The sequence below is a fragment of the Syngnathus typhle genome, linkage group LG10 (genome assembly GCF_033458585.1).
Source record: "Syngnathus typhle isolate RoL2023-S1 ecotype Sweden linkage group LG10, RoL_Styp_1.0, whole genome shotgun sequence".
Lineage (NCBI taxonomy): Eukaryota > Metazoa > Chordata > Actinopteri > Syngnathiformes > Syngnathidae > Syngnathus > Syngnathus typhle.
In genome coordinates, this window is record NC_083747.1 from 8,012,521 (window position 1) to 8,038,045 (window position 25,525).

At 41.2% G+C, this 25,525-nt stretch overlaps 1 protein-coding gene across 2 annotated transcripts in view; it reads right to left on the reverse strand.

Moving 5' to 3' along the window:
* Positions 1–8: 8 nt before the first annotated feature.
* LOC133160591 (intermembrane lipid transfer protein VPS13B-like) overlaps positions 9–25,525 on the reverse strand; it is a 209,555-nt gene continuing 184,038 nt past the window's right edge. For both annotated transcript variants that reach the window (XM_061288378.1, XM_061288379.1), the window contains exons 47-68: positions 20,271–20,426; positions 18,370–18,636; positions 16,872–16,955; positions 16,472–16,647; positions 14,441–14,611; positions 13,146–13,353; positions 12,870–13,058; positions 12,524–12,670; positions 11,453–11,739; positions 10,999–11,126; positions 10,720–10,916; positions 9,925–10,043; positions 9,052–9,490; positions 8,705–8,866; positions 8,387–8,615; positions 4,962–5,138; positions 4,717–4,887; positions 4,196–4,372; positions 2,512–2,614; positions 1,092–1,260; positions 933–1,013; positions 9–759 (exon numbers count right to left, since the gene is read on the reverse strand). In XM_061288378.1, coding sequence (XP_061144362.1) covers positions 511–759; positions 933–1,013; positions 1,092–1,260; positions 2,512–2,614; positions 4,196–4,372; positions 4,717–4,887; positions 4,962–5,138; positions 8,387–8,615; positions 8,705–8,866; positions 9,052–9,490; positions 9,925–10,043; positions 10,720–10,916; positions 10,999–11,126; positions 11,453–11,739; positions 12,524–12,670; positions 12,870–13,058; positions 13,146–13,353; positions 14,441–14,611; positions 16,472–16,647; positions 16,872–16,955; positions 18,370–18,636; positions 20,271–20,426 — 4,086 coding nt within the window. In that variant the 3' untranslated portion in view covers positions 9–510. The remainder of the gene's footprint in view (positions 760–932; positions 1,014–1,091; positions 1,261–2,511; positions 2,615–4,195; positions 4,373–4,716; positions 4,888–4,961; positions 5,139–8,386; positions 8,616–8,704; positions 8,867–9,051; positions 9,491–9,924; positions 10,044–10,719; positions 10,917–10,998; positions 11,127–11,452; positions 11,740–12,523; positions 12,671–12,869; positions 13,059–13,145; positions 13,354–14,440; positions 14,612–16,471; positions 16,648–16,871; positions 16,956–18,369; positions 18,637–20,270; positions 20,427–25,525) is intronic.

The window sequence follows — 25,525 nt, forward strand, 5'->3', positions numbered from 1 at the left end:
CAGCCAGACACAAATAGTATTTCTTTATTATAAATACTCTCTAAATATTATTTGTAAGGCATAGCAATGAAACCTTACCCAGATCCCCAAAGTACAATCGCATTATAAAAGGCAAAAACATGGGTTTGGCTTCAATGTACAGTGATAAAGTACAGTGTCACTCTAAAACATGTTACATCACACAATATCAAATAACATCGATTCATTTGGTTGGCAGCTGCTGTTTGTGGCTTCATTCGACATTATAGCTGACAAGAAGTCTTTTATGAACTATATGTACCATGTACATCATGTCTACACTTAGTCTTCATAAGAAACTGTTTTGCAATGATGAATAAAAAATGAATCTGAGTTCTGGTGTCTGCCATTCATTTCTTATGCTTGTTTAGTAGAAAATAAGGATTCATAAAGGCAATTCTTCACATCATTAACAAACAGTTCCTTTAGAGCATATTTTGCATCAATGGGTAGGTGAAAAAGTGCAGCTGATCGATATCAGCAAGACAACTATTAGTGGAATCCGATTTTTAAGGCTTTATCCTTTACCATGGTGAACTTGCTTACAAATACCTTAGCAAATGCGGGATCAACCAGATAGCGGTATGACTTGGTGACAGTGGGCGGCGCCTCAGCGAGCGTCACTCTCGGCTGCAGTTGCAGTGATGAAGCAGAGGGAGGGAAATAGTGGGAGGCTCGCTTCACATACTCCACCAGGCGCTGATATTGCTGCTCCGACAGACGCTCTCGTACACCTTCGCCCTGAGGGAGGACAAGAAATCACGAGAACAATGATCAACTTTAGGCTTCAAGCACCTCCCGCATAAGCGAGAGTTCTCACAACCTGCCTTGAGTGGCTACATCACTGAAGATGGCTGCTCCATTCATTGAAATTGAATTTCTTCAAATGAGCCCAACGAGGGCAAAGATCTCACCTCTGTGTCACTGGCTACCGTCTGCTGCTGCAATGTGAGCGTGAGCTGCCCCTGCTGTCCCGCTTCCTGCTGACACTCGACCTGCAGAGGACGCAGCTGCAACATTTAGTGCGCATAGCAACACACACAAACTTTTCCTCCAGTCATGCATGAGTTCACCTCTGTGATGGGGAAGGCCTGCTGCTGCGTGTCCTCACTGAGGCTGACCACGAAGAGGACCTCCGAGGTAAGCAGCAGACATCCGGCATGCTCCAGGCCGGACCCGCTCACGATAGTCACCTCTAAGGCCATATGCAGCTCTGGTCGACCTAAAGATTGGAGCATTTTCCTGTGGCCAGAGAGAAGTTCCAGTCTCTCATTTCACATTTTGTCAACGTATAACAAAGTCAGTTAAAAACATGCTTCCAATGATAGCACTATATACACATCATATAGACCACACAAAGTGCCACAATACACCCAAACAAGTGACAACATGTTTCTGGATACATCCTGTAATTTACATGTCTACAGAACGTGTGTCTCCTATTTCACATGTGCTCAGCCCGGGATGTACGTGTGAAGGAAGGCGAGTGTTCGGCGGTGTTTCTGGGACGCTGTGTTTACTTTGGAAGGCAGGTGCTCCAATTGCACAGCAGATGTGAGAAGCAGCAGAAGGGACGGTTTGTTTCTGTTCAGTGTAACTAGGCTCAAAGCATCTGACCCTTCAAGTGTCTGGGCTACCTGCAGTAGTAAAAATAATTGATGGACACCCGATGGAAACCAGTTTCAGTGCAAATGCAAAAACAATAACGCCACGAGGGAGAATTCTCTCAGCGTTCATGTATTTTTATCCCTTTTCCACCCCTTTACGTAGCACTAACTTCTCTGGTGTCGACATCTAAGGCGGAATGTTCCAAAGGAATATTGAATTTAAGATTTGCCGTTTTCCATCACCGGCTGCTATTAAAAATGTGTTTCATAACTATGGAAACCAAACGACATTGGGGAAAGCTCATTATAAAATGCAATTCACCCTTCCCCTCGGGCCTCTAATAAACGTTGTTAATATTATAAGCATTCCACTGAGAGGTAATTCTGCAATGCAGGCCAAAATGTGATGCAGCGCTGCATTTCTGGTCCGATTTCAATAATGCAGAAGCTGAAGGTAACCACGCCTGCTCTGTACAACATTTGAGCTCATTGATCAAACGCCAGAGCATCTGGCGCAAAGGGTAACGTGTCCCTCCTCCGCGTGAAGGCATCTCTCTGGATCCACTCACAGCTCACAACTTTGAGCTGGAGGCTTTGGCAGAGTGCTTACAAAAACCTTTTAACATGGCTTGATGAGAACAAGGGAGGGCAGGCTGGCTACCATGTGTGGAATCAAGGTCAAACAGACTTTTCGGGGAGTGGGGTGGTGTTAATGAACCCTTCAAGACAGAGAAAATGATGAGAGGTAAGTGGGAGAAAAGGAACGCCAGGTTCTGGAGAAGAGCCAACAAAAGCAAAGGCCCACATGTCCCACTTGAAACGCACGGCTTCAAGAGCGTGTCTGCGGGAACAAGGCATGTTATTTTATTTTGGGAAGGAATCATACCAAACATATTTGAGGTGGCTGTTGGGGGCTTCGGCGGATTTTTCTTCTGTTGGCAGGTAAAGTTGTTTAGGATGCTGCCACAGCCCTGCTCCGTGGAGGATCCCTGTAGGCACATGTCAACAAACCCTCTCGTATTATCACTGAGGTTAATCAGAACTTCCAACATGGAGGCAAACCTACATTTTTAGTTATAGAAACACATTGGATAAAAAGTGAGTTGAGACTGCTTGTCATGAATGGCAAACTGGACTGCAGCAAAAAAATCACAAAAAAGCATCAATAGCAGGAATCACCAAAAATGTTCCAAACCAAGAGCTACAACTACAACTACAACTAAAAGAAGTGGTACACGTGTCTATCCTGACTGCTCATTTGATTATGGCAATGTAAATGCAAATGTACCTCTAAAATCACAAGCAGTCATCCTCAGCATGGCTGTCCGTCCAAGTTAAAAGAATGAACTGGAATGTATTTTACCAGTGGCTGATTTATTTCACATGTGCATGACAGTTTAGGATGTGGAGATGTTATTAAAACCTGCCTGTGCAGTTAATAAAGGTTTTATGTTGCAGACACTTTGACTTTGGAACGGATTACTTCTCTATCCATTATTTTCTATCAGAGAAACTTGTGTTTGAGGTTTCCTTTGTTTCCAGGGCAATATTACATCCTCTTTCACGGTCTGTTCTATACATGGGTTTAGGAAACAAGACATGTTTGGCATGTGTATGTCCGAATGAGTTCATGTGCGTGTGGTCGGTTTTCCTTCATCCCGTTCTCTCTGTCAACAGAGTGGCAACGGCGAGCCAGTGAAGTCATCAAGTGAAATAGAGTCATAAAGAACGCGGAGTGCTCTATTAATGATGTCACTTCAGAGGTACTCTGCAGAGCTGAGTGGCTGTTTATACAAAGCACTTTTATAGAACACAATGAAGTGAAAGAATGATGACACAAATCAATGCAGATGATCTCCAGCTCATGCCAATATATTATAATCATGTTTGTGTTGGATTCAGTGAAAGAATGCCACACGGACTCAGGGAGTCATCGCCTCGCTTGGGGGCGGCGGTTCACCACAATAGTCGTGTGCCGAGGCTATAAACTGTTAGTTGACAAAACACACCAAACAGCCCAAAAGGTCATGGTGGGGATTTATCAGCAACACAACCCTGTGTCGTACTACAAGGCTGCATGAATAGAATTGCAAATGCAAATTAAATGCAATTGGTCCCAACCATGACAAAAGTTTTTTTGGGGGGAATTTGGAAGATTTTATTTTCTATAGGCAATAATGGGTTCAAAGTGTCACCATCTTAAACATCTTAATAAATAGAGAAAAAAATGTATGGCTAATATTTCAACCATTGTCTTAAAGTTAAAAGAGTATTAAGTTAAACAAAACAGTCAGCCTTATCTTGAATTGAATGTGAGTCTGCTTCACATAACTTACAAAAACTTGTTGAGTCAAGTCACTATTTTCTTTTCGACTAAACAAACGGCCACAAAACGTCTGTTTGCACGCACGCAATAAATCTTTCAATGCATCTCAAACGGAGCTGTTATACGCTTAGTTTTCATGTGTGATGATCCGTGGAAATTGAGTTTTGTATGATTGTGAAACACCATGACAGAAACGACCTCATTTGTTTTAAACAAACAACATGAAGCTCAACTTTGAACGCACCGTATCCAGTCTGGGATACCAGTTCAGCTGCTCCTCCAATGGGCTTTGTGAAAACTCCCACAATTCCTTTCCCCATGCCAGAGATGACGCCTTTGGCTTTGCTACCAGCTGTGCTCTGCATCTCCCAGTTCTTTTGGAAATTCTGCATGGGCTGGTCCACGATGCCCGCTATTGCTCCTGGAACGAAAACAAACAGGGTTTAGTTTGGACATTTATCCATTTTCTATACGGCTTGTCCTAATTAGGCTAAGATGGAGCTTATCCCAGCAAGAGGGACAAGAGGCAGGGCATAGACTTTGCATGGCACGTGCTTTGTGAAATATTGCCGCATTGAAAACATATGTACATGTACGACAAAACTATGACCCCAAATCATTTTAATAGCCTTTCAAACATTTTCAAACGATACACTACTGTTAGAAATACACAAAACATCAACAAAACCAATGTGTTCCACCTTCTGTCACTGTAGTCTAAACCCAGTTTGCACCACTTAGACGTGTGTTTGATCTACATCATACCTAACAGACTTATGCCAAGTCGTGAAAGCCCCTGCCTCAGTCCGTCTCCCAGACTTTCTGGTAGTTGCTTTCTCCACTCCTCCTGCCTGGTGTAGTGCTCCTCATCCAGAGACAGACGGTCCATGTTTCTGGCCAGGCTGGTTGCCAAGTTGGTGATGGATGTCAGCGTGCCTGCATGGGCACATATGGACACACTTTAATAATGAGAACATCAAAACAAAACAAAACCAAACATTCCTTATTACCTTTTGAGATGTGCTTGACGAAAGAAGTGGTTCCTCTGGAGACGCCACTGACAAAGGCACCAGGTCCGCGAGTCAGACCCTCGTAGGGCAAGCGGAAGAAATCGGACACGCCGTTTCCGATGCTGCGCACCAGGCTGGCAGGACTGCCTAGGATCTCCAAAGACCCCACTACCCAGCCTAACACAGGAACAGACACAGGCAGAGGCCTACTGTGAAGCTGAATGTATGCTGAGAAATTAGAATGCCGTTGCAAGATGGATGAATTAAAAAAACTACACAATCTCATCTGATGTAGCGAGACATTACTCTCAATAAAAAAACAAACATTTTTTTCCCCCCTACTCAGTAACTGGAGGTGTCATGGCCTAATGTCCCAATATTTTAGCCCAAACAGAAGTGTAACGTGCGATGCTAGTGGAAGCCGCAATGGTTTTATGAGTAAGAAAATAAACCCGCAGCACCTGCTCACAAACTAGCCTGCTGAGAGTTTGAACAGTTTCTTGCCAAAAACTCAATAGCCTGTGAGGCTCTCCCTAAAAATATGTTCAACATTGGGATTTTATCTTCAACATGAACTCGATCACTGCATTCACAATGTTACACAATTGCTCATGCATGTGTAAATTGATGAAGTTAATGTTTCATACTAGCTCTCCTCGCATGTTCATGTTCACATAATAAAACATTGCCCAATAATGTGTGGGAAAAAAAATGGACCTTTCTTGTCCACTTTCATTTCTCCGGTCATGGTGGTCAGTCAGAGGCCATCAAGGTCCATTTGAGGGACTGAGGCCAGCCAGGAGCTAAGCTACAATTTACAGTGCTCTTATGCTCTTATAGATTGGATATAAATAGTTTACACAGCCATAATCAAATGCCAGGTTTTTATGGAGAGGTGGGGGGGTCAAAGTTTTTTTTTTTTTTTTTTTTTTCCATGTTCCCCATGCAACTGAGAAAAAAAAAACTGTTTCCAAAAGTCTTGACTCACATATAAACTTAACTGACATCCCATCCCCAATCCATAGGGTTCAATGTGACGTCAGTCCACCCTTTGCAGCGTCAACTCTTCTGAGAAGACAGTCCACAAGGATTAGGAATGTGTTTATGGGGATTTTTGACCATTCTTCCAGAAGACCTTTTATGAGGTCACACACTCATGTTGGATGAGGATGCCTGCTTTTCAGTCTCCGCCCTAATTCATCCCAAAGGTGTTCTACTGGGTTGAGGTCAGGACTCTGTGCAGGCCAGTTAAATTCATCCACACTAGACGTTGTAAAAAGAAGGGGGCCAGCACCAAACGGCTCCCATAAAGTTGGCAGGATGGAATGGTCCGAAATCTCTTCGTATGCTATATGCTTCAGCCGCTCTCTGACCAGTTTTACAAGGAGAAAACCTTTCAGCAATTTTGGAAGAACTTCCAGTTATTAGGAACGTCACTGTTGTGCCATATCTTCTCCACTTGATGATGACTATTTTGTCTTATTATTATTACTAAATTTTTTATTATATTATTATATATATTATTATATATATTATATACTTTATTGTTACTAAATCATATCAATGGTGGAGTTTTTTCAGATTATAAAAACCTGGCAATTGAACAGAGGCGTGTAGACTTTCTACTCATAGTACACACACAAACAGACACACACAAACTGGACATATGGGTAAGTATGAGCATAATATCCATCTGCCTACATTGTGTGCGGGTTTAAATGTACCATTGTACATACATCCTGAGGCTAATCAGTCCCAGAATGCAACGGTTGCCCAACTTAATGATGACTCAGGAAGTGGAGAACATGGCGAGGTGTTGAAATACAAGCAGAAATGAGGGCTGTGATGAAATACAGCGGAAAAGGAAGAAGCCAGCCAGAACAATAATTTCTGATGTGGAAATGATGGGTTAAATCAGACCACATGTGGAGGCTTCGACGAGACAGGACAAGAGCACGGGCCAGAGGCTTTCCTCAGTAAGGCCTGATAGCCAGATTTCTCCATGGTGACTGCTTAGATTAACCATAATGTATCACAAGTAATCTGTCAAACAAGAGGAGGCCTTTGCCAGGCATAAGGGGATTCAGATTTTGCTACTTTTCCTCTAGAGAAGCCATGTTAAACTCAAGGCCCGCGTGCCACATTTGGCAAATGCTGCATGATTAAAGTGTATGATGTCGTATGTCCTCACAAGTTAGTGTTTTTTAATGTAAGCCTCAGCAGAAACACTGTCGCTGATTAGATATGTGAGCTTACATTCACAGGTGATGGAAAAGGGAAGACTTCATTGCATATGTGTAACCTTACTGTGGTTGAGAGCACTGGCATGACTGACATTGTGCAGCTGGCACTTTTTATCTTTGTGCATTACAGACGAGCTTTTAGGTACTAATAAATCACTGCATGACAAAATCCCGGGAAACAATACATTTGAAGAAATATGCACTCATGTCAAAGACATGAAATGGCCTTGGAACAAACTCATGAGCACCTTATTAATGGAAACGATACGAGAGAAGATGCCAAGGGAGTATTGCGCAGAGTAGTATTACTGTATCTGTCACCAGGAAACACTATACAGCGAGGCCATAAAAACTGAATATTGTCAAGATTAGATAGCCATCACTTTATCAATTTGTGTAATTACATATACGGTGAGACGATTATACAGTGCTCAACATAAATGACAACAGGATACCTATAACTGCTAAAAAGAAACTAATGTAATGTAATACATCCAAATCTAATCTAATCTAAAGTTCTTGTGTTCACCAAGAAATGTAACGTAATGTCCGGACTATAAATCGCTACTTTTTGCACAAGATTTGAGGATTTGTTTTGGTAAGGTGTAAAAGTTAGACTGATGATGTTTTTCTGGTATGGTGTAGGTCATTATTATACCGTACATGTGGTACTAGTTTACACAGCAGAGTACATATTTCGTACTGTACCTAAGTACGAGTACCCTTATACTTATTAAGTATAAATTCTGCAAAATATGCAAATATGTACTGGTAACTTGTTTGTCAAAATGTCAATAAAAGGGATGCGTCCTCAAAGAGCCATCTCTATCATGATGTGCATATTCTCTTACATAAGGTAATAAAATTTAAAACACCTCATAGTTTATAGTTTACAGTGCGTTTTATATTTTGGTGCGGTTTATAGTGCAGGAATTACGGTATATTAATTGTACTTTCAACACATGCTTACATTGAGGACTTTATTTTCATATGACAGATTTTTGGCCTTGTGATGGCAACCATAACTTTCATGAAGCACAGGATTAGATTGAATTTGACTCGTCCACTAGGTGGAAGTAAAGAAAATTGACAAACACAGCAAGATTTTTTCACTTCTCCTCCTATATCTCACATATTTATGCTTGGTAATTGTCAAAGGAAAAGAACTAGAGTACTACGTACCGGCTCTGAAGAGGGCCCCAGCAGCATAATGCATAGCCAGAGCGTGGACCAGCTGTCTGGCTGTTGTGCAGAGTGGCCCTCTCTCAAACAAGGAGAAGGATAGAGGAGTGTGGTCAGAAGCAATGTAGAGCTTGAGGGAGGCATGGATGCTGACCAGCAGGTTGATTGGCTGGATAGTCAGTTTCTGCAGACGCACAGGCCGGACCAGCGCCTGTACTGATTGAAGTACCTGCAGGACATTTACACCATACATTACGTATTGCATATTGGCCCGGATTGCTTCAGCTCATTCAAATTCTACTGGCATGATTTAAGCACCTGTTCAGGGAGGCTGTTGGCTGATCCCGACTCTACTTTATACTTGTGGGGCTTCACCGAGGTAATAGCAGAGTCAGGGATGAAGGTGTGGAACAGGGTTTTTACACAGTAAACAAATGTATCTTCAAGGTACACTCTAGCGGGCTGTACCTGGAAGTTGACCTGTGGAGGACACAACAAGTAAAGTAGTTATGAGATTGTTGAGTGAGTGCACTGATTTTTAAAATGTAAAATAAAACCCTCCGAAAACCAGCGGCTGATCAAATTCGCATATGTCGAACTGTGAATATACAGGTGCCCACTGTACGCTGATGAACACATGCAAGACTTTGAAAATGGACTCCAACCTCTTCCAGAGTGCATCCGTCTGCAGCCAGGGTCAGCCTCAGCTGAAGGAAACATGAACGTTTAAACTCCTCGAGGAGTTCAGGAGTCTCAGTGGGAATGTCACGGTTACTCCATTCAAACACTCCTTTCTGCTCCTGGCACAGCAGCACGGGGAAGTGGAAGCTTGCACGATTGTACAGCTGGTTGTCCACTTGCAGGCACAAGCAGTACACTTCGATCAGCGAAGCGTCGGGCATCAGAGACAAAATGGACTCTGTAGCTCCTCCAGGCTCGAGGGTCACCTCACGGGGCAGGGAGTTGGATGCTGGGGCCAATCTGAGGAAGACGTTGGTCAGCGTGAGCCTTAGCAGCTCCACAGATCCTAAGGGGCTGGTGATGTCATCACTCAACACTACGCTGGCCTCACTCAGAAGGACAGTTAAGGACAGCTTGCTTGGCCTGAGAAAAAAAAGGAGCATGACAATTAATTCCCATTCTCCTTCAAAAACAGATTAATTAAAGCATTCGGATTGTTTACAGTCGAGAGCATAACAGAAGTGAGTTCCCTACCAACAGAACACAATAACAAACATTGTCTGAGGTCATATGCTTACATTAACCTGATATTTAATCACATAGATATTCTGCTATTCAAACTTTAATGATGTTTAGTGTTGATGTAATGGAATAAAGTTGTAAGAACTGTGTTCTGAAACGCAACGTCATTGTAACACAGCGGGCTTTTATTCCCCTGCTGTGGTGGGGGAAAAATAGCACTTTGCATGTCACATTTATTAATGATTTCTGTGTAGCAACTGCAAATCAATGTCACCTGGGTCCATTTGGGTCATAGAAATGCATTAGTTGAAAGAAAGACAAGCAAGCATGCCTACCTGCTGTGTTGGGTGATTACAGAATCCACACCGCCCTCTGGTGACAGAGACAGAACCAAGGTTCCGCTCTCATATCCCACATCAATGTAGAGGCAACCAAAACCTGGCAGGAACACCACCTGAGCAACAAAAAACAATTCATAGCAAAGGTATTCATGATCAGCATAAAAATAAACAGATTTTCACCTACAGAACTATCAGATTCATAGCTAGCCCCCAACATTCTTTTCACAGATGTGTGCTCGAACATGCGTGTGTCAGATTTTAACCTCCATCACTCCCAGACCGGCATGATCAACTCCTCATGTGACAAAACGAAGAGCCCACTGAAAACTTCACTCAGCAGTCATAACAAGCCTCAACTTTGACCTCTCACCCGTACCACAGAGGTCAGATGAGGACCTCACAGTAACCAGAGATGCGCGGCCTCAGCCTCAACCCCAACCTGTGGCAGGCTAGACACAACACTAAACATTACGCACTTTTCCTGGTTACACTAATCCCTCACCAGCTGATCACACAAAATATTCATTGCATGTGACATCTTCTTGTACTGTATAACCAGAGTGTGTGTCAATCAAAACTGAAATCATTAACCCTGTAACACATTTCTGTATGTTATCAGAAGCCTCCCATTATGATCCTGCAATCGTGGTTCATCATCATTATCAAGCACCTCAAGATAAAAACCTAAGACCTATTGCGCCACAACACCATGAATCCACTAGAAAAGAAAAAAAGAAATCTAATTTTGTGTGAATGATGAGTCATTCCTCCTACAAAAATATTTTTTACCTGAGTACCAGGGCAATTGATGTCAATGGGGTCGGTCCAATCTGTGCTGCCAACATCTCCTGTGGTTTTGAGCAAGAGCGTGGGCAGTGCCTCTCTCTGCCTGCAGTCTGGGAAACTAGAAAAGTGATAGTAGAGCTCATGGTGAACCGAGCTATTTGCAGGAAGGGGACAACAGTACATCTCTGCCCTTGGAGTTTCTGTAAAATATGAAGTTCACAAATTTAGTTACATCTCAGCAATTTAAGATGGGAGATGTGGGTCACAGTCTTTCCTTCTCACCTTTGACATTCTCCTTAAGCAAAAGTTGGATAGGACATTTATTGTGAACCAGCATGGGAGGACAAGGGTCCTCATTTAGAGTCATGTATGTAACTCCAAGATGCTCCTGGTACGTCAAGACTATGGCCCTGGAAAATACAAATATGAACAAAAAACCCCACGATTAACATTAGAACAATTTCTTGTTGCCTCACAAAATTAATCAGCTCCAAGCTCCAACAGAAGAAATGGTAAAAGTCATGGGAAAACTTGGGACAATCTGTGATGTATCAAGACAAGCTCTGGAAGTGAGAGTGGGAATGCTGCGGGAAATTCCACCTTTTTTTCATTGCTGTTGCTTAGTGAGCTACAAACTGCCCAGCACATCTTTCTTTTAGTCCTGTGCCATCTTGGTCCAGTACCCAGCACTAAATTGACTGTTGCTGCCATAGAGTCTGTGGTCCAGTTTACCCACCTGCTGATCGGGCCACCACCGGAGCTTGTTTCACCCGGAACCGCCACACTCTGCCTAAGGAAGTCTGGTCGGATGAGTGCGGGAAGGCTCCATGCTGTAGACTCATGTCTGGCATCAGGCCGTGATAATGAGCTGAAAAGCACGCATTTCACTGGCAAGGGGAAATCCATTTTTCCCTCAATGCTGGTGTGAAGATGATCCCAGCATGGCAGAGAGCAGGGTTTGGTCTGAGATGATGGTTCAGATGGAGCCAGGTTGAAAGAGGTCGTCTGTGGTATATCACAAGCCTGTGCAAAGTACATGACAGAAACATTCATCTTTAAAATATAGGTGAATGTACTGTACTCATGCTCAAACCTCATTATTATAGTAATTTATTGTATTTACTTTTTCCAACTCAGCTTTGTGTTAGTTGTGTAGCTGATTTGTGTTGGGCCCAGTTAAGAGCCACTGAGATAGGATCTCACATGATGAGGAACAGAGAATTGTGCTCTGTAGTGTTTTCTCGCACACTCTTTGTTGTTACTTATGGCATTTTGTTTTAGGATTTCAGTATGTACTTTAGTGGCAGCTGGCACACTTTGGCTTTTTTCTCTAGGGAGATCTGAAAGCTTGCAAAATGACATCATTACATTGTTGCTCTCTTTGGGGACAAGTAGCAGATGAAAGCGAGCAGGGAAACCTGCATCCAATTCTGGCTGTTAGTCTAATACCCCTACCAAGTGCCATTGACTCATGGTGAAAACAGTGGAAGGGGAGAGGGGGAGCAAAATGATCTGATGGAAAATGGTTTGCAGTGTCCTTCTAATCCATTTGTGTGGTCGTTACTGGGTGTGTATGAGTCATATGCACAGTGTATTTACTGTACGTGTGAAGCCGGAGGAGGACAGGACAGACCTAAAGCAGTGCCATACACAAGCAAACACATGTTGGCCTTGCAGGAACTTTCCTCTTACAATAAAAAAAAAGAAAGTGCATTGAGTTGTCAGTTTTTCCCCAACACAAAATACTGTTTTAGTAATTTACCATTTTGAGATACAGTAACACACTTCCATTCAACTTATGACCTACCTGGTCATCACTTCCCAGCCTGTGGTTAGTCAGCAGAGGTCTGTAGTGTATTGTGTAAGGAGTGTTGTTGATAAGGATCGTTCTGTCCTCTATCTGGAGAATCTGGATGCCATGTTTTATTGTAGATGACACACAGAACTGACACAGCTATGGATTAAACGACAGATACAGACAGAAATATTAGTCATAAAATGCTTCATAAATCAAGGCATTTATTTACTTGCTGTAATTACTGTTGCATTAAAAGCAGATAGGTCTTATATTGAGACAACACTTACAAGGCTTGACTGCATAATGGAATGATAACCAAGTCCACCAAGGCTGAGTTGCGAATCATGTGCCTCACCTTCTGTTTGCCACGGACTGCTCCCAAGGTGATGTTTGCCTCTACATAAGCTTCCTCATCCAAGGTTACCACCTCTGAATCTGTGCCCTCCTTCCATCGAGGTGAGGTCAGATCATGGACGAGTTTCATGGCTGTGGACTTGTGGACAGTGTTTGTTTGAGCCCAGTAGATACCGATCTGGAAAGCTTCCTGTCAGAGGCAGAGGGGACAGAGGAAAACGAAAATATATAGTCATCTATTTATACTAAAAACTACATGCTATGGATGCATCCGTACCTTGAAGTTGGGTGGTACTATGACCTTGCCAGCTGGTATCTGCAGCACAATGGTCTCTCCCTCAAAAAGCCACAGATCCCACTGGGAGTTATTAGCTAACAGGGCCCATGGCAGCAACTCCACCAGCAGGGTGCGAAGGCCCGATTTCCAGCACGATAACTTCACCTGCATGGGACTATCCCACTGGGCAAGGGGCTCCGACACGGACCTGTTAGAGGCAGTATTGGAAGAACCTCGTTTCTATTCAACAATTTATTTTTACTGCGGCTAATGAGTAGTATATGTACATAATTCAATAAATAGAAGCAGACAGGGAACACAAGAACAAATGGGCATTCATATTTTTATACATAGTAATAAATTGACATGCATTGCTTGAGCATGAGTGGTTTTGAGGAAACCTGTAATACAGGCAATGTTCTTTACAGTGAGTTTAGCCAGATGACACAAACATACCAATACAGTGTTGAACTTGGTATACATAAATGTAAGCTGCAGCACCATGACTCTTTGACTTTAAACTTCTTCCCGCAGACACATAAACAAATATGAAACAAGCACACAGCTACCTGTAATGCAACTCTGATAAACAAATGTCACTGTCAGTTTAGTTAACTAAACAAATTACCTTAATTACCAAAACTAACCGTCTTGCTCTACAGAGAGGCTGAGGGGTTCATTCCTTCGCTATGCCGTGAGATTTTTTAACTCGTCGCAGGGATTTGGCACGCGGTCACGGTCGTGACACTATTTATGGTTTATTTACTTAATTTATGTATTTGATCTATTTAATTATTCATATCTATCTAAAGTGGACAGTTTTCCTCTCCACTTGCTGTTTTACAATTCTTCAGTAAAGCAGCAAAATTCAATTTTTTCCCTCCATTTTAATTTCCAACATCAAACAAATGTGACTATCAGAGATATCAAATATAACCCAAGTAATGTAAAATGTTGTTCTTATTTATTATGGGCAAAAATATATTTTAAGCTTCCAGGCCTACACCGAGTGGCGACCTTAGTGACATGGATCCATCTTTCAAAATAATTGTAATAAACACTTCTTTGTTATCCACATGGCCCGGGCATTGTTTTTTCTTTTTACTTCACTCAACCGGTGGAGTAGAATAAACCTTGCTTAAACTAATACATAGAATGCCACGCCAAAATACCCAAGTTGTAAAGAATATCTAAGTTGTACTATATATTGTACTGCTGCATAGCCCAATGTGTAAAACGTAACTATTCTTTACTAGCGCTCATGTAGACAGGGCACAGAGGAGGGAGCTACTAACCTGTCAGTGTCTTTGGAGATGTAGGGCCATGGTAATTCAACAGACGCTTTTTGACCATAGAAATCACCCAGGATGTTCACCAGGTTGTCCTCATCTCCATTTTTGTCCAATATCTGTTTGATGAGGCTTGTAGAGATGGGCACAGCACAGTGGGAAGCATCTTTATCCTCACTGAAAAAGACAGCAAAAACATGCAATCAAGTTTAAAGGTCCTTCTAGGAAAAAAGAAAAAAAAAAAAGAAAAACATTAATGATTGGTACAAATGCCTACAAAGGGCGACAATTATGGATGTTAATGAATTACTTCATCCATTCTGCTACAAAAAGGAGTTTGTATAGGTTCTGGGACAAGAAAGAAGAGAAGGACAAGGTGTTGACAGCAAGCTTTTCATTCCAAACACCTCCTGTGGGGTTAAACTTGAAGAGGCTTCTGATTGTAAGCCTCGGTTTTTGATTGCGGTTGCCTAGATGACCTGATCAGGACATGGTGGTTGTGTTTAAGACCTGTCTGTCTCTCTTGTGTTGAACCCGCAGCGCTGTCCATTATAACCCGCAACTATGTGTAATTACAGGAAGGAAATATGAGCCCTTGACCATTGAACATTGAAAATTGAATCCATCCTTGAGGTTTACATCTGCGTGGATGTGTGTGTGTGTGTGTGTGTGTGTGCACGCGTAAAGGTACATTCCCACTTGTGGCTTCTGTTGAGTGAGTACGGAAAAGGGATGAGGCATGGCTTGAGTTGGGCTACCAGGGAAAGCAGAATGGAAGTCTGTGGTGAGACACAGTTTACTCAGGGGACACGGTAAACCCAAGGATCACTGTGGTTGCAACTCAGAAGGACAAGACACTGAAATGTTTTTTTTCTTTAATCTTTTTGAGACTTATCTGAAATTACAGGAGCTCAATATACCTCAGTATTATTGTGGTTCTTTTAAAGGCAGCTCTAATCAAAACAAACTTGTGACCAGATATCAACTCTCCACCCCCCCAAAGAAACTTTCTCAGGGGAGTCAATTACATTCAATCAGTAGTTGCTACCAAAAGAGTGAACTTCCCTCAGTTCATTCTCAATAACACGACAGTTTATTCATGCACAGATGACAAATACGGTAGGAGTAGCTACCATACACTGTATACATCTGGTAGTAATTTCCCAAGGGGCCACCCACACTGAGGCGTAAACACCAATGTTACTGAAAGTCAAAGCAACTGACATTTTATACACTGCGTGACATGACACAAGAGGTATGAAGATGATGTTATCCAGTGAACACAATGTTTCCTTCAGATGAATTACACATGCATGACAATTATTAGAGGGCAAGTGTTGATTCAAACGACATTTTCATCCCAAGAAAGTGTAAACAGGGTCTTACGGGATGTTTTGAGCAAGTGAACAAACACACACAGACACACACACCCACAGACACAAAGTGATTTAGTGGGTGCGGCAGACAGTGGCGACTGTCCGCGTGAAGCGATGACTGTCACACCTAATCTGACACATATTAACTCACACATTACGAAGCAACCAAATAGACTACACACAGATGTATATATCCACATGAACACGAGTGGATACATCTACGTATCTTCCACTACAACACACACTGAGCCAAGGTAGGACCAAAAACCTGCTCTCTGTTAGAGCCTCTATGTAAATTGGGGGTAATTATGGTGAGATGTTGGAATCGAGCTTGGGTTTCTCCTGCCAAGCTCACTTCCTTCTACCCTGAAATGGTGCTTGGATCTCCCTGGATTGTGAGCTAATGTTGGCTAACAGAAAGTAAAATGTGGTGGAACAAAATCCTACGTGTCTCTCCCACTAAATTGGATCGAAGCATAACAAGCCAGGAAAAGAGTCAGACTGTCCTTTGCAACAAAACACGACTACAAGACCAATGATCTGCCACAATGAGAAGGAGCATGACAAATGTCTAATAATTTACTCATGTATGAATATTCACACAAGAAAGGGTGATGCCAATGGGTTTTATTCACTATTATTTCAATGTCTTACTATTTACCTGGCCTGAAAAGTGAGGTGATGCGTGAGGTCTGCTTCTGTGTTGAACAGGGGCTCCTGGTGACCCTGTCCTGGAACCAGCTGGCTCTCTCTCAGTCCAAGGCTTCTCTTCTCTATGTGGATGATAACTGGGTCTGGCAAGTGGCTCCTCATTACAAACAGTGGACTAAAAACAACCTGAATGAGGAAATCGATAGGGAGAGAGTATTGTGCATCATCTTGTTAAGCATATGCAAACTGGATTGCACTTCTGAAATAAATTTGTAAAAGGCTGAATGACATTAGGCACACTGCAGTCTTTAGATCAAATAACAGTGAGATGTGATAGCGACACGATTTTCCCATTGCAAAGTAAATGGAAAAAAAAAATCTAAATTTAGGTATGAATGAAGGACACTCACCACTCTTTGTTGCATATGTGAATCAGGCTCAATAATGATGAGATTACACCAGACAAAGAGCAGAGAACCACCGGAACATGGAACCTGAGAGAAGGCAAAATCCTTTTTAGTGGGACAAACTTCATTCTTGCTTTGACCAGACTGGAGGATGTGGTAATTTCATCCAAAACTCAGCAGACATAAGCACTTGTACTTGTTTTTTAGAGGTAAGAATAAATAACTGCATTCATTTTGTTGTTGTTGAAAAAAACTTTGTTAAGTGGGTGCTTTTTCAATCCTATCTTCTTCTGGTTTAAGGTTGGCAGAGCATAAATGAGAATAAAATTCTTAGAATGTTGGAGTTGAACCTATGGGGAAGATCATCATAACATCCAAAGCTTTAGGGCCAAATACGAGACAGTTGAGACATGGAAAGTACGTGGTAGGAAGGATGGAAATGCAACACGAGCAGGTTGCCAGAGGATGAAGTACAAAATAAGGGAGTTAACTACAAGATAATCAAGGTTGCCTGTTTGTGGGCGCGAGAGCAAAACCAGAAGGAAAGCAAGCCTTCCCTACGAGACAATCTGGCCTGTGGAATGAATGTCTGTAGAGAGGCTGGCGTGGAGTGGAGTGGAGTGGAGTGGAGTGGAGTCAGCTGGGGTGGCAAAATTGCAAGAGGCTCATAAAATATCAAAACAAAAGAAAAAGACAGACCAAGCCGAGAACAATTCAAGAATCAGCGTGACGAACATAAGTGAAGCAGAGATCATCTGGTGCTAATCTAGTGACGAAAAAGTGTCTCTCAAGCATCTGCTTGTGCCCACATATTAGCGAGTGTTTCCTGTTTATAGTTTGTGATGTTATGAGGGGAGTATAAACTGTATTTTGTACCTCTCAACATCTTTGGTTTACAGACTACAAAAATGGAACACATTTGTAAAGGGATGATCACGGATTGTTCTCATGTGACGTGCCTTGGTGGCCACCCGGATACGCTCACAGTTGGTGGTCCAGACAACAGCAAGATGAAGATAGGATTGTACAATATGTGTGCTTATCAGCTTTTCCTGCCTTGCAAATTCTACCATCGTAATGAATGGAGAAGGAAACTATAAATGGACTCTGTGTATATTTATACTGTCAGAACGAGGGCTACAGTCATAGTACGTATTACTGTAAGATTCTATTACTGTGTGTAATGGTCCAATCAAACCTTACATTTGCTATACAGGAAGTCGACATGCTCTTCAAGGCCAAAAGGGTCCTTGTGTGTGTCCAATCTATTGTGGTTTTAGCTTAAGCATACCTTTGAGTGTACTACCTTAGTGACGAACCAGATAAAATTTAAAATCAGCAATTACTTCAAACTTGGACAGGCAATTTAATTACAGCTAGATTTGAGATTTCAACCCAACATGTTGTCTTTTACTTTAACCCTTTTGCAATTTATTTTAAAGTGTGAGAAACTTTGAAGCGGTTTCCTTCTGATGATTGCTCTCAAATAGTGTCAGTTTACCTGGACAACAGAGCTGCTGGTGCCCTTGTCCTTCCTCTCCAGTTGCACATCCTGGGACCAGTCGTCATCTCCTTTGGCCCTCACGCACAACTCTGTCAGTTCAGCATCTTCCAGAATATATGAAGGCAACTTTGTTCCTGCCTCCAAGCAGTCACAGTGTTCTCTGACTACTGTCTGAGCATCAGGGCCAACATAGTGCTGCACCAACCGAAGTTCAATATCCTCAGTCAAGTAGCTGCACATGACCTGTCGCCCGCATATTATCACCTGCAGAGGCAAATATAGACACAATAGAAATAAATACATTTCATGTGATCAGCAGAACTGAGGTTGGGGGTTAGAATATGATCTCCGGTTTGGTCCTTGCAGTCTGCTTGTGCTTGGCTGTTTTTTGAATTCATTCTTTCATTATTTGCCGTACACTCCAAAGAAATGCATGTTTTTTTTTTTGTCTATACTGTATGTACTCTGCGACTGGCTGGCAAAGGTACTTGATGGGCAAAAGGGTTACCTCACCTCTGGCCTGTCATATATCATGTCAACTTTGAATTGTCTGGTGAAGTGAATGAATCAATAAAGAATAAATAAATGACGAATAAACAGATGAATGAATGAATGAATGAATGAATGAATGAATGAATGAATGAATGAATGAATGAATGAATGAATTAAAAAGGACAGTGTATTTAAATCAGTCGTGACCAATTAATTTCCAGAGGGGCCACATGATTGTTACTATTATTTTTACATTTTATTTTGACTCAACAAGGGACTGACTGTGGACAGGCCCAGATGCCATCTGACCTAAGCAGCTTCTTCTTTGATACAACTGATAGAGTGGTGAGGGTTTATTGTGAAAAAAGAGACAGAGTAGTCAACAATCCCATGTTGAGGTTGTTTGTGAGTTGGACTGGACCAACACCCTTAGCCTATCATTCCAGCCAATGGAAAAAAGATGGAGGGCGTGTGTGGGAGTACGAGGAAACTTGTGAAAATTGTTGTCTTAGTCTGTTCTGTCTGGATGACAAGAAGGAAATGTGTTGGGTCATTGACACTGTCAAGAAGAATGTGTCATCACTATGGATGACATGATGTCTTTTCAAAATGCAGTGACTGGTTTGTATTTGTGGAAATTACAACATGACTTTTGGTGTAAAAATACAAATACAGATGGTTCAAGGTTTGTGACTGCCTGTGATGTGGACTAAGTGGGTACACATTAAGTCATATTGCTTCTATTGGTATAAAGCAAAACAAAAAGGTCAATGCAGTAGCACAGACAACCAAGAACAATGTTGAAAAAAGAAATCAGATCAATCAATCAATCAATCAATCAATCAATCAATCAATCAATCAATCAATCAATCAATCAATCAATCAATCAATCAATCAATCAATCAATCAATCAATCAATCAATCAATCAATCAATAAATCAATAAATTAATAAATAAATTAATAAATTAATAAATTAATAAATTAATAAATTAATAAATTAATAAATTAATAAATTAGCAAATTAAGAAAATCTCCAGTCTGTTACATATGACATTACTAGTTTTCCTTCTTTTTTCTTTTATTTTGAAAACGTACCATTTCATGTGGTGTATTTTTTATTTAAATGTGTCTGTTATTTAACTGTCACACTTGAAATCTACAAAAACAATAGGATCTGAAATATATCCAACCAAGTTTCCGATCGTCTGGTTCTGGAAGGTTACAGCAATATACAGCTACAAGGATTTATGTGGTTGTATTCTTGCAGGTAAAGATTTAATTAAGTTTTTAAGACACTACCTTTTGTTTTTATTAAAAATAAATGGCGGGAGGATTTTGAATGATAGTTATTTGTTATTTTCTTGTTGTTTTTGTCACCGTAAAAATATTGTGACGTGTAGCGTACCTGTTTCTGGACCCCATTAAGCTGCACCACCTTGATGATGAGTGAGGCTGTGCGCCCTTTGTACTCAATGGTCCTGAGCAGGGTCCCCGCATTGTCCACACTGAAAGCCTCAGACCAGCGCCAGTTACCCCAGCCTTCGATGCAGATGTGGAGCAGCTGCGGCGGGGAACAGAGACGAGAACACACACAAAAACAAAGACAGAGGCACACTTAACATCAGAGGGTAGTTGCTTTGCTCTTTATTTACTGCTAGGCAAAAGGCACATAAACAACAGGATTCTTTGTTTAAAAGATTTTGGTAGGGGGACAAACACAAAGTTCCTGTTTACTGGTGCAGAACAGGCCTACTGCTGTACAAAACTAGAAGGCGGCACACTCAGTGAACTGGTTGGTGGAAAACGGCTGATGTGGAAGCTAATTGGGGCTCCATGTGTGATGGATGCGGACGAGTCTGTTCCGCACACGTCAAAATAGGAGGCAGATAGTTTGGCCCTCAACTGTTTCAGCTTCATATCCATCACTTCAATATGGAGCACACCCGCGTGTGCGCCTGACTGTAAACACACGACGTCGGGAGGACAATAAACAGATGGTGACCACATTTACATTGGATAACATTTTCCAACTGTATTTTATATAATTCCTTGAACCATGGGTCACAATATGGCAATAGTGATGAGGATGACGACTCAATTCTGTGTTTGCAGATTTCACAGTGAGTGGATCAAAATGATGCTGTGATGCTCTACACCACAGGTGTCAAACTCAAGGCCCGGGGGCCAGATACGGCCAGCCACATCCTTTTATGTGGCCTGCGAAGACAAATTGTGCATCAAATTCGTGTGTCATTACTAGAATGGCAAATTGTCTTCACTTTTAATATCTTTTTTTAAATATTTGACCAGTTTTTACTCGTCTGATTTGAAAACGAGTTATTTGTCAGTTTGTTTTGTAGCTTTTACTGTATATAATATGAGATGCTCATACATTTATTTGGGTTGACAGTCATAATGGCTCTCCAAAAGAAGCTATGACAAAAATGGGCCCCGTGAAGAAAATGAGTTTGGCACGCTTACTCTACACCAAAACTTACAGAAATACAACTTATCAAAACGGGACAATTCTTTTTGTCCAGTCATCATTTTCAATACAACAAAATTAGGATTTCTACTATTTAGCAAACTGATATCTACATAATCATTAAGTTCAGACAGTTAAGATATGTGATTTTATCCAGAGAGTGCCATTTTACTATAACAATGAAGGTACTGTATTCGCAAAGTTCATCACTACTGACCAGTTCACTGACGCACAAAGCACATGTGTGCTATAGTAGGGTCATTCTCGTCTCACGATTTTATTCCGAGCGTGACATGACGAGAGCTCATGTGTCAAACAACGCAGTGTTGTCATGAAATGATAGTCACAATACAGGAGCTGAATCATAAATACTCATGCTAGATCTAAAGTCCTCTCCGCTCTGGAGGCTACGAGGTTGACATTCCACCTGAGTGAACTCTCTGTTAGTGTTGCCGCCAACACAACTTTCAGCTTGCCTCAGTCACAGTACAGGAGGCAAAATGCCAGAAAGGTAAAGAGTGGATTGAGGCAAGGAGTGAGAAATATACAGCGGCTGGCTTCAATATACTCTCAGAGGAGAAGCAACTGGACTTGAGTGGTTTTGAACTAGTTTTGGGGATTTACACATTACTTTAATGTTCTCAACGTTTAAGCAATCTTCTTTTCTTTAAAGAAAAACAAATTTCTCCTCGGGTCGGAGGGCACGGGGAGACGTGGTCAAGACCTTCCATGTTTCCCTCCACTGCAATCCTTCCTCAGTGTTTGAAGGCAGATTTCTTTACAATAACATTCTTAATCAAAGCCTGAATTCACTTTATTTGTGACTGTCTTTACTTCCTTTTGGGTGAGTGGAAGTGACATAATTTCCAGGATCTCCTTCCCTGTGGGCTTGATCACAGGGAAAGTGGCGACGTGGTGTAAACTACCAGGTGGTGGAAGTTATGGTTAAGCCTCGGGGTGGAGAACTACTATATAATCCCCTAAAGCAGCACTAGCATTAGAAGAAAGGACCTTCAAGTTTGAGCTGCTTTCTAAGCTGTCCGGTATGAAATGGAAACCTTTTAAGTTGCAGTCAACTTAAAAGCCTGCTTTACATTCTTAGTATTAGTTTCAGTCTTAGTGAGTCGTTGAGAAGGACTGGACTGAACTTAATTATGGTCTAAATTGTTTGGTAGTGCACTTACTGGAAGTCTGTGTTGCACCTCGCCACCATCTGTGAAGACTGTTTTGTTATTTCAACACTTTTCTCTCCTTTAACCTCGTCGTCCCTCCCTGCTCTCTGCGCACGTTATCACGCTTGTGGCTCAACTTGACCTTTGAGGCAGACGTCATAACAGTGTCTCTCCTCAAACTTCAAACGCTGACTACATCTAAGTCATCACAGCTCTGACTCAAGCAATGAAAAACAAGAAAATATCACTAACTCAAATTGAACACGTAAGACAACAAGAATGAAAAATACAAAGCTGTTTTGCCTCTTTCTGACTTATCCAACTTTTGTGACAGAAAGAAAAAGACAGCCTGCCACATGTGGTGGCTTTTAGCCCAGGAATTAAGCCAGACCTTGCACTCACATTCAATAAAGGGAGAGTAAGCATTATTGTTCAATGACTTTTCTTAACAATGTAAAGTATACCGTTAATGATAAATTGACACTATTGTGTAAAAAGAATGCCAATACGAGAATAACCATCAGGCCAGTGGGCCAAGAGCATTGTAACTGACAGCTAAATGAAAATTAAGGCCTAAATTATTCATACCCTTGCCAAATTTCCATTTTCTCAAGAGACTCTCATGCATGTTTTCATGGAAAGATGTCAGAGTCAAGGGGTGCATAAACGCTTCTGAGCCCCTGAGCTGCTCTGAGTGCGTTTGATGCCTTCCTCAAGGGCACCTCGACGTATTTGGCAAGCAGACAAACATCTCTCCAACAAACAAGCTGAACCTTTCAGTCCCGAAGACCTAATGAATGATCTACTGCCTCGTCCAACGAACTCCAGAACTTATGCACGACTGTCTGGAATCGTTTGCCAAAAGCTAATCTTTAATATTAGAGATTATTAAGCATTCCCAAAGTTGTATATTGAGTGAGAAATAAATGTGAAAGTCCAATTTCAAACCATTTTTCTTTTACACAAATCCATGGGGAGATATTGTGATTATGGTTAAATGATGGTGGTTGGTTAGCTTCCAGCACCGGACTGGAACCAGCACAATGCATGTGTCACAATGATCTACTGAGGGATTATGAAACTAAATGGTTGAATGTAATCACACAAAACATGCTCATTCTGAGCTGCACACTGTCTGTCATCCGGACACTGAGTTTGAAAGGTCACGTTAGTTTGAGGTTTCCTCAATTTGCAAGACAAAAAAAAAAGATTCCAAATCATTTGGAGATTATGATTGTGGTCCCTTTGCAAATTAACATTTTTTATATATTTATAAATGGAAACAAAATTGCATTGGGAACTACTAGGTCTTATTGTTAAATTAGTTATTAGTCATGTGCTTGTTTTACATACCTATATGTGTCAAGTTGGCACTTTTGCTTACAGCATGGATAAGGTCAATATTCTTTTAGTGACCACCTTGTTTATTTTACTGTGAGTTGAGGATGGAATAACAGTACTGTTCTACATCACTAGGTTCATTACAGAGAAATAATGGATTTAGAATTGGTCTAGGAGTTATTGAGGCCCTGTGTGGCCACACATCATGCCAGGAACTGCCACTGTGCAGTATAGTTCAAAGAGGGAGAAATCTTACACAAATAAACACATTCTCCAAGTCTCTGAGGCCTAAAAGAATCCTGCGAGTTAGACATGGAGAAACTCAAGTAAGCTTTTTTTTGTAACTCATATACTGTACATAGCCCTAAATTTACCACCATAAAACATTTCAAATTGGAAAAATTATATGAATATAGTTCATACTCTGGGCTATAAATGCTATTATGGAGCAACAGTGGCATGTGTTTCCTGGTGAAATGACTTTGAGACCACTTAGCTGGCCTAGCCACCTAACAAATTGGAAACAGGTTCCCAAGAACATGAAAGAATGCGGATGATTGTGCTCTGGAAGAGGAACACAATGTTGAATGGCAGGAGGAGAGGAAAAGACAGTAAACTAGGGAATGCAATTTTGGGAGAAATTGCATGTGAAGGTGGAATGAAAACTTGTGGAATGATATTTAATGATGTGAAATGACACTGAAGGACAGAATGATATACAGTGACCAGGAATTAATTTTTGGTAGGTGGGACTTTTTTGCATTGATAATGATAAGATGAACAGATTAAAGTTGGAATGATTAAAGTGGGACAAAGAAAAAAATAGAAATCACAAGAAAAAACGAACAAAATCATAGATGTTGCATTGTTTTACGGGGATTTCCAAAATAAATGCATCATGAAGAAGAAAAAAAAATCATATAAGCCGCTCCAGGGTCTAAGACACATTCATTTTTTGAAGGGAAATTTATTTCTCAAAAATCAAATCGGGGTCCCTCTTCCCTAATCGTGCCAGGTGCATTCTGAAATCCAATAACACATTTTTAGAAATAGTCTGACGACTAAACCTCTATTTTGTTGTTTATTTTTTTTTACACTTCAACACAGACCTCGTTGAGTCAACAATTTATAATAAGTTTTCAATAATATGTTCCCTTATTTATCTGTATGGTCTGTCTGCGTCAGCCGACCAACATTTCCTGGAACATTTCAATATTTAACTTTTACCATGACTCAATCTGTTATGCATTTATTTAATAAAACTCAATAAATTTTATTTAGGATTACACACCCAAAAATAATTGCAATCTAACAGAAAGTGTTCATAAAGCAATGGAAAGATAAATAAAAAGATATGAGTCGAGTCAAAACAAAAGACTTCAGTCACAGTAGGAGACTTTATTGTGTGGCTGACATCATAGCCCCATTTGATTGGAGGAACTTGTTGGAAGATGGATCTCAATTGCTTAAATCTGGAGTCACAATGCGGCAGAGTCATTAAGGGGACTTTTGTCATGTGGAGTTTGACCAGAAATGATTTTGCTGCCCAAACACAGTTACAGCCCTTTGTTGTAGATTCAAGGCCAGAGACTTGGCAGGAAAGTGCAAATATTTTCATCCTTTCATTTTTAAAACGCTAACAGATTGACATGTTAAAAAAAT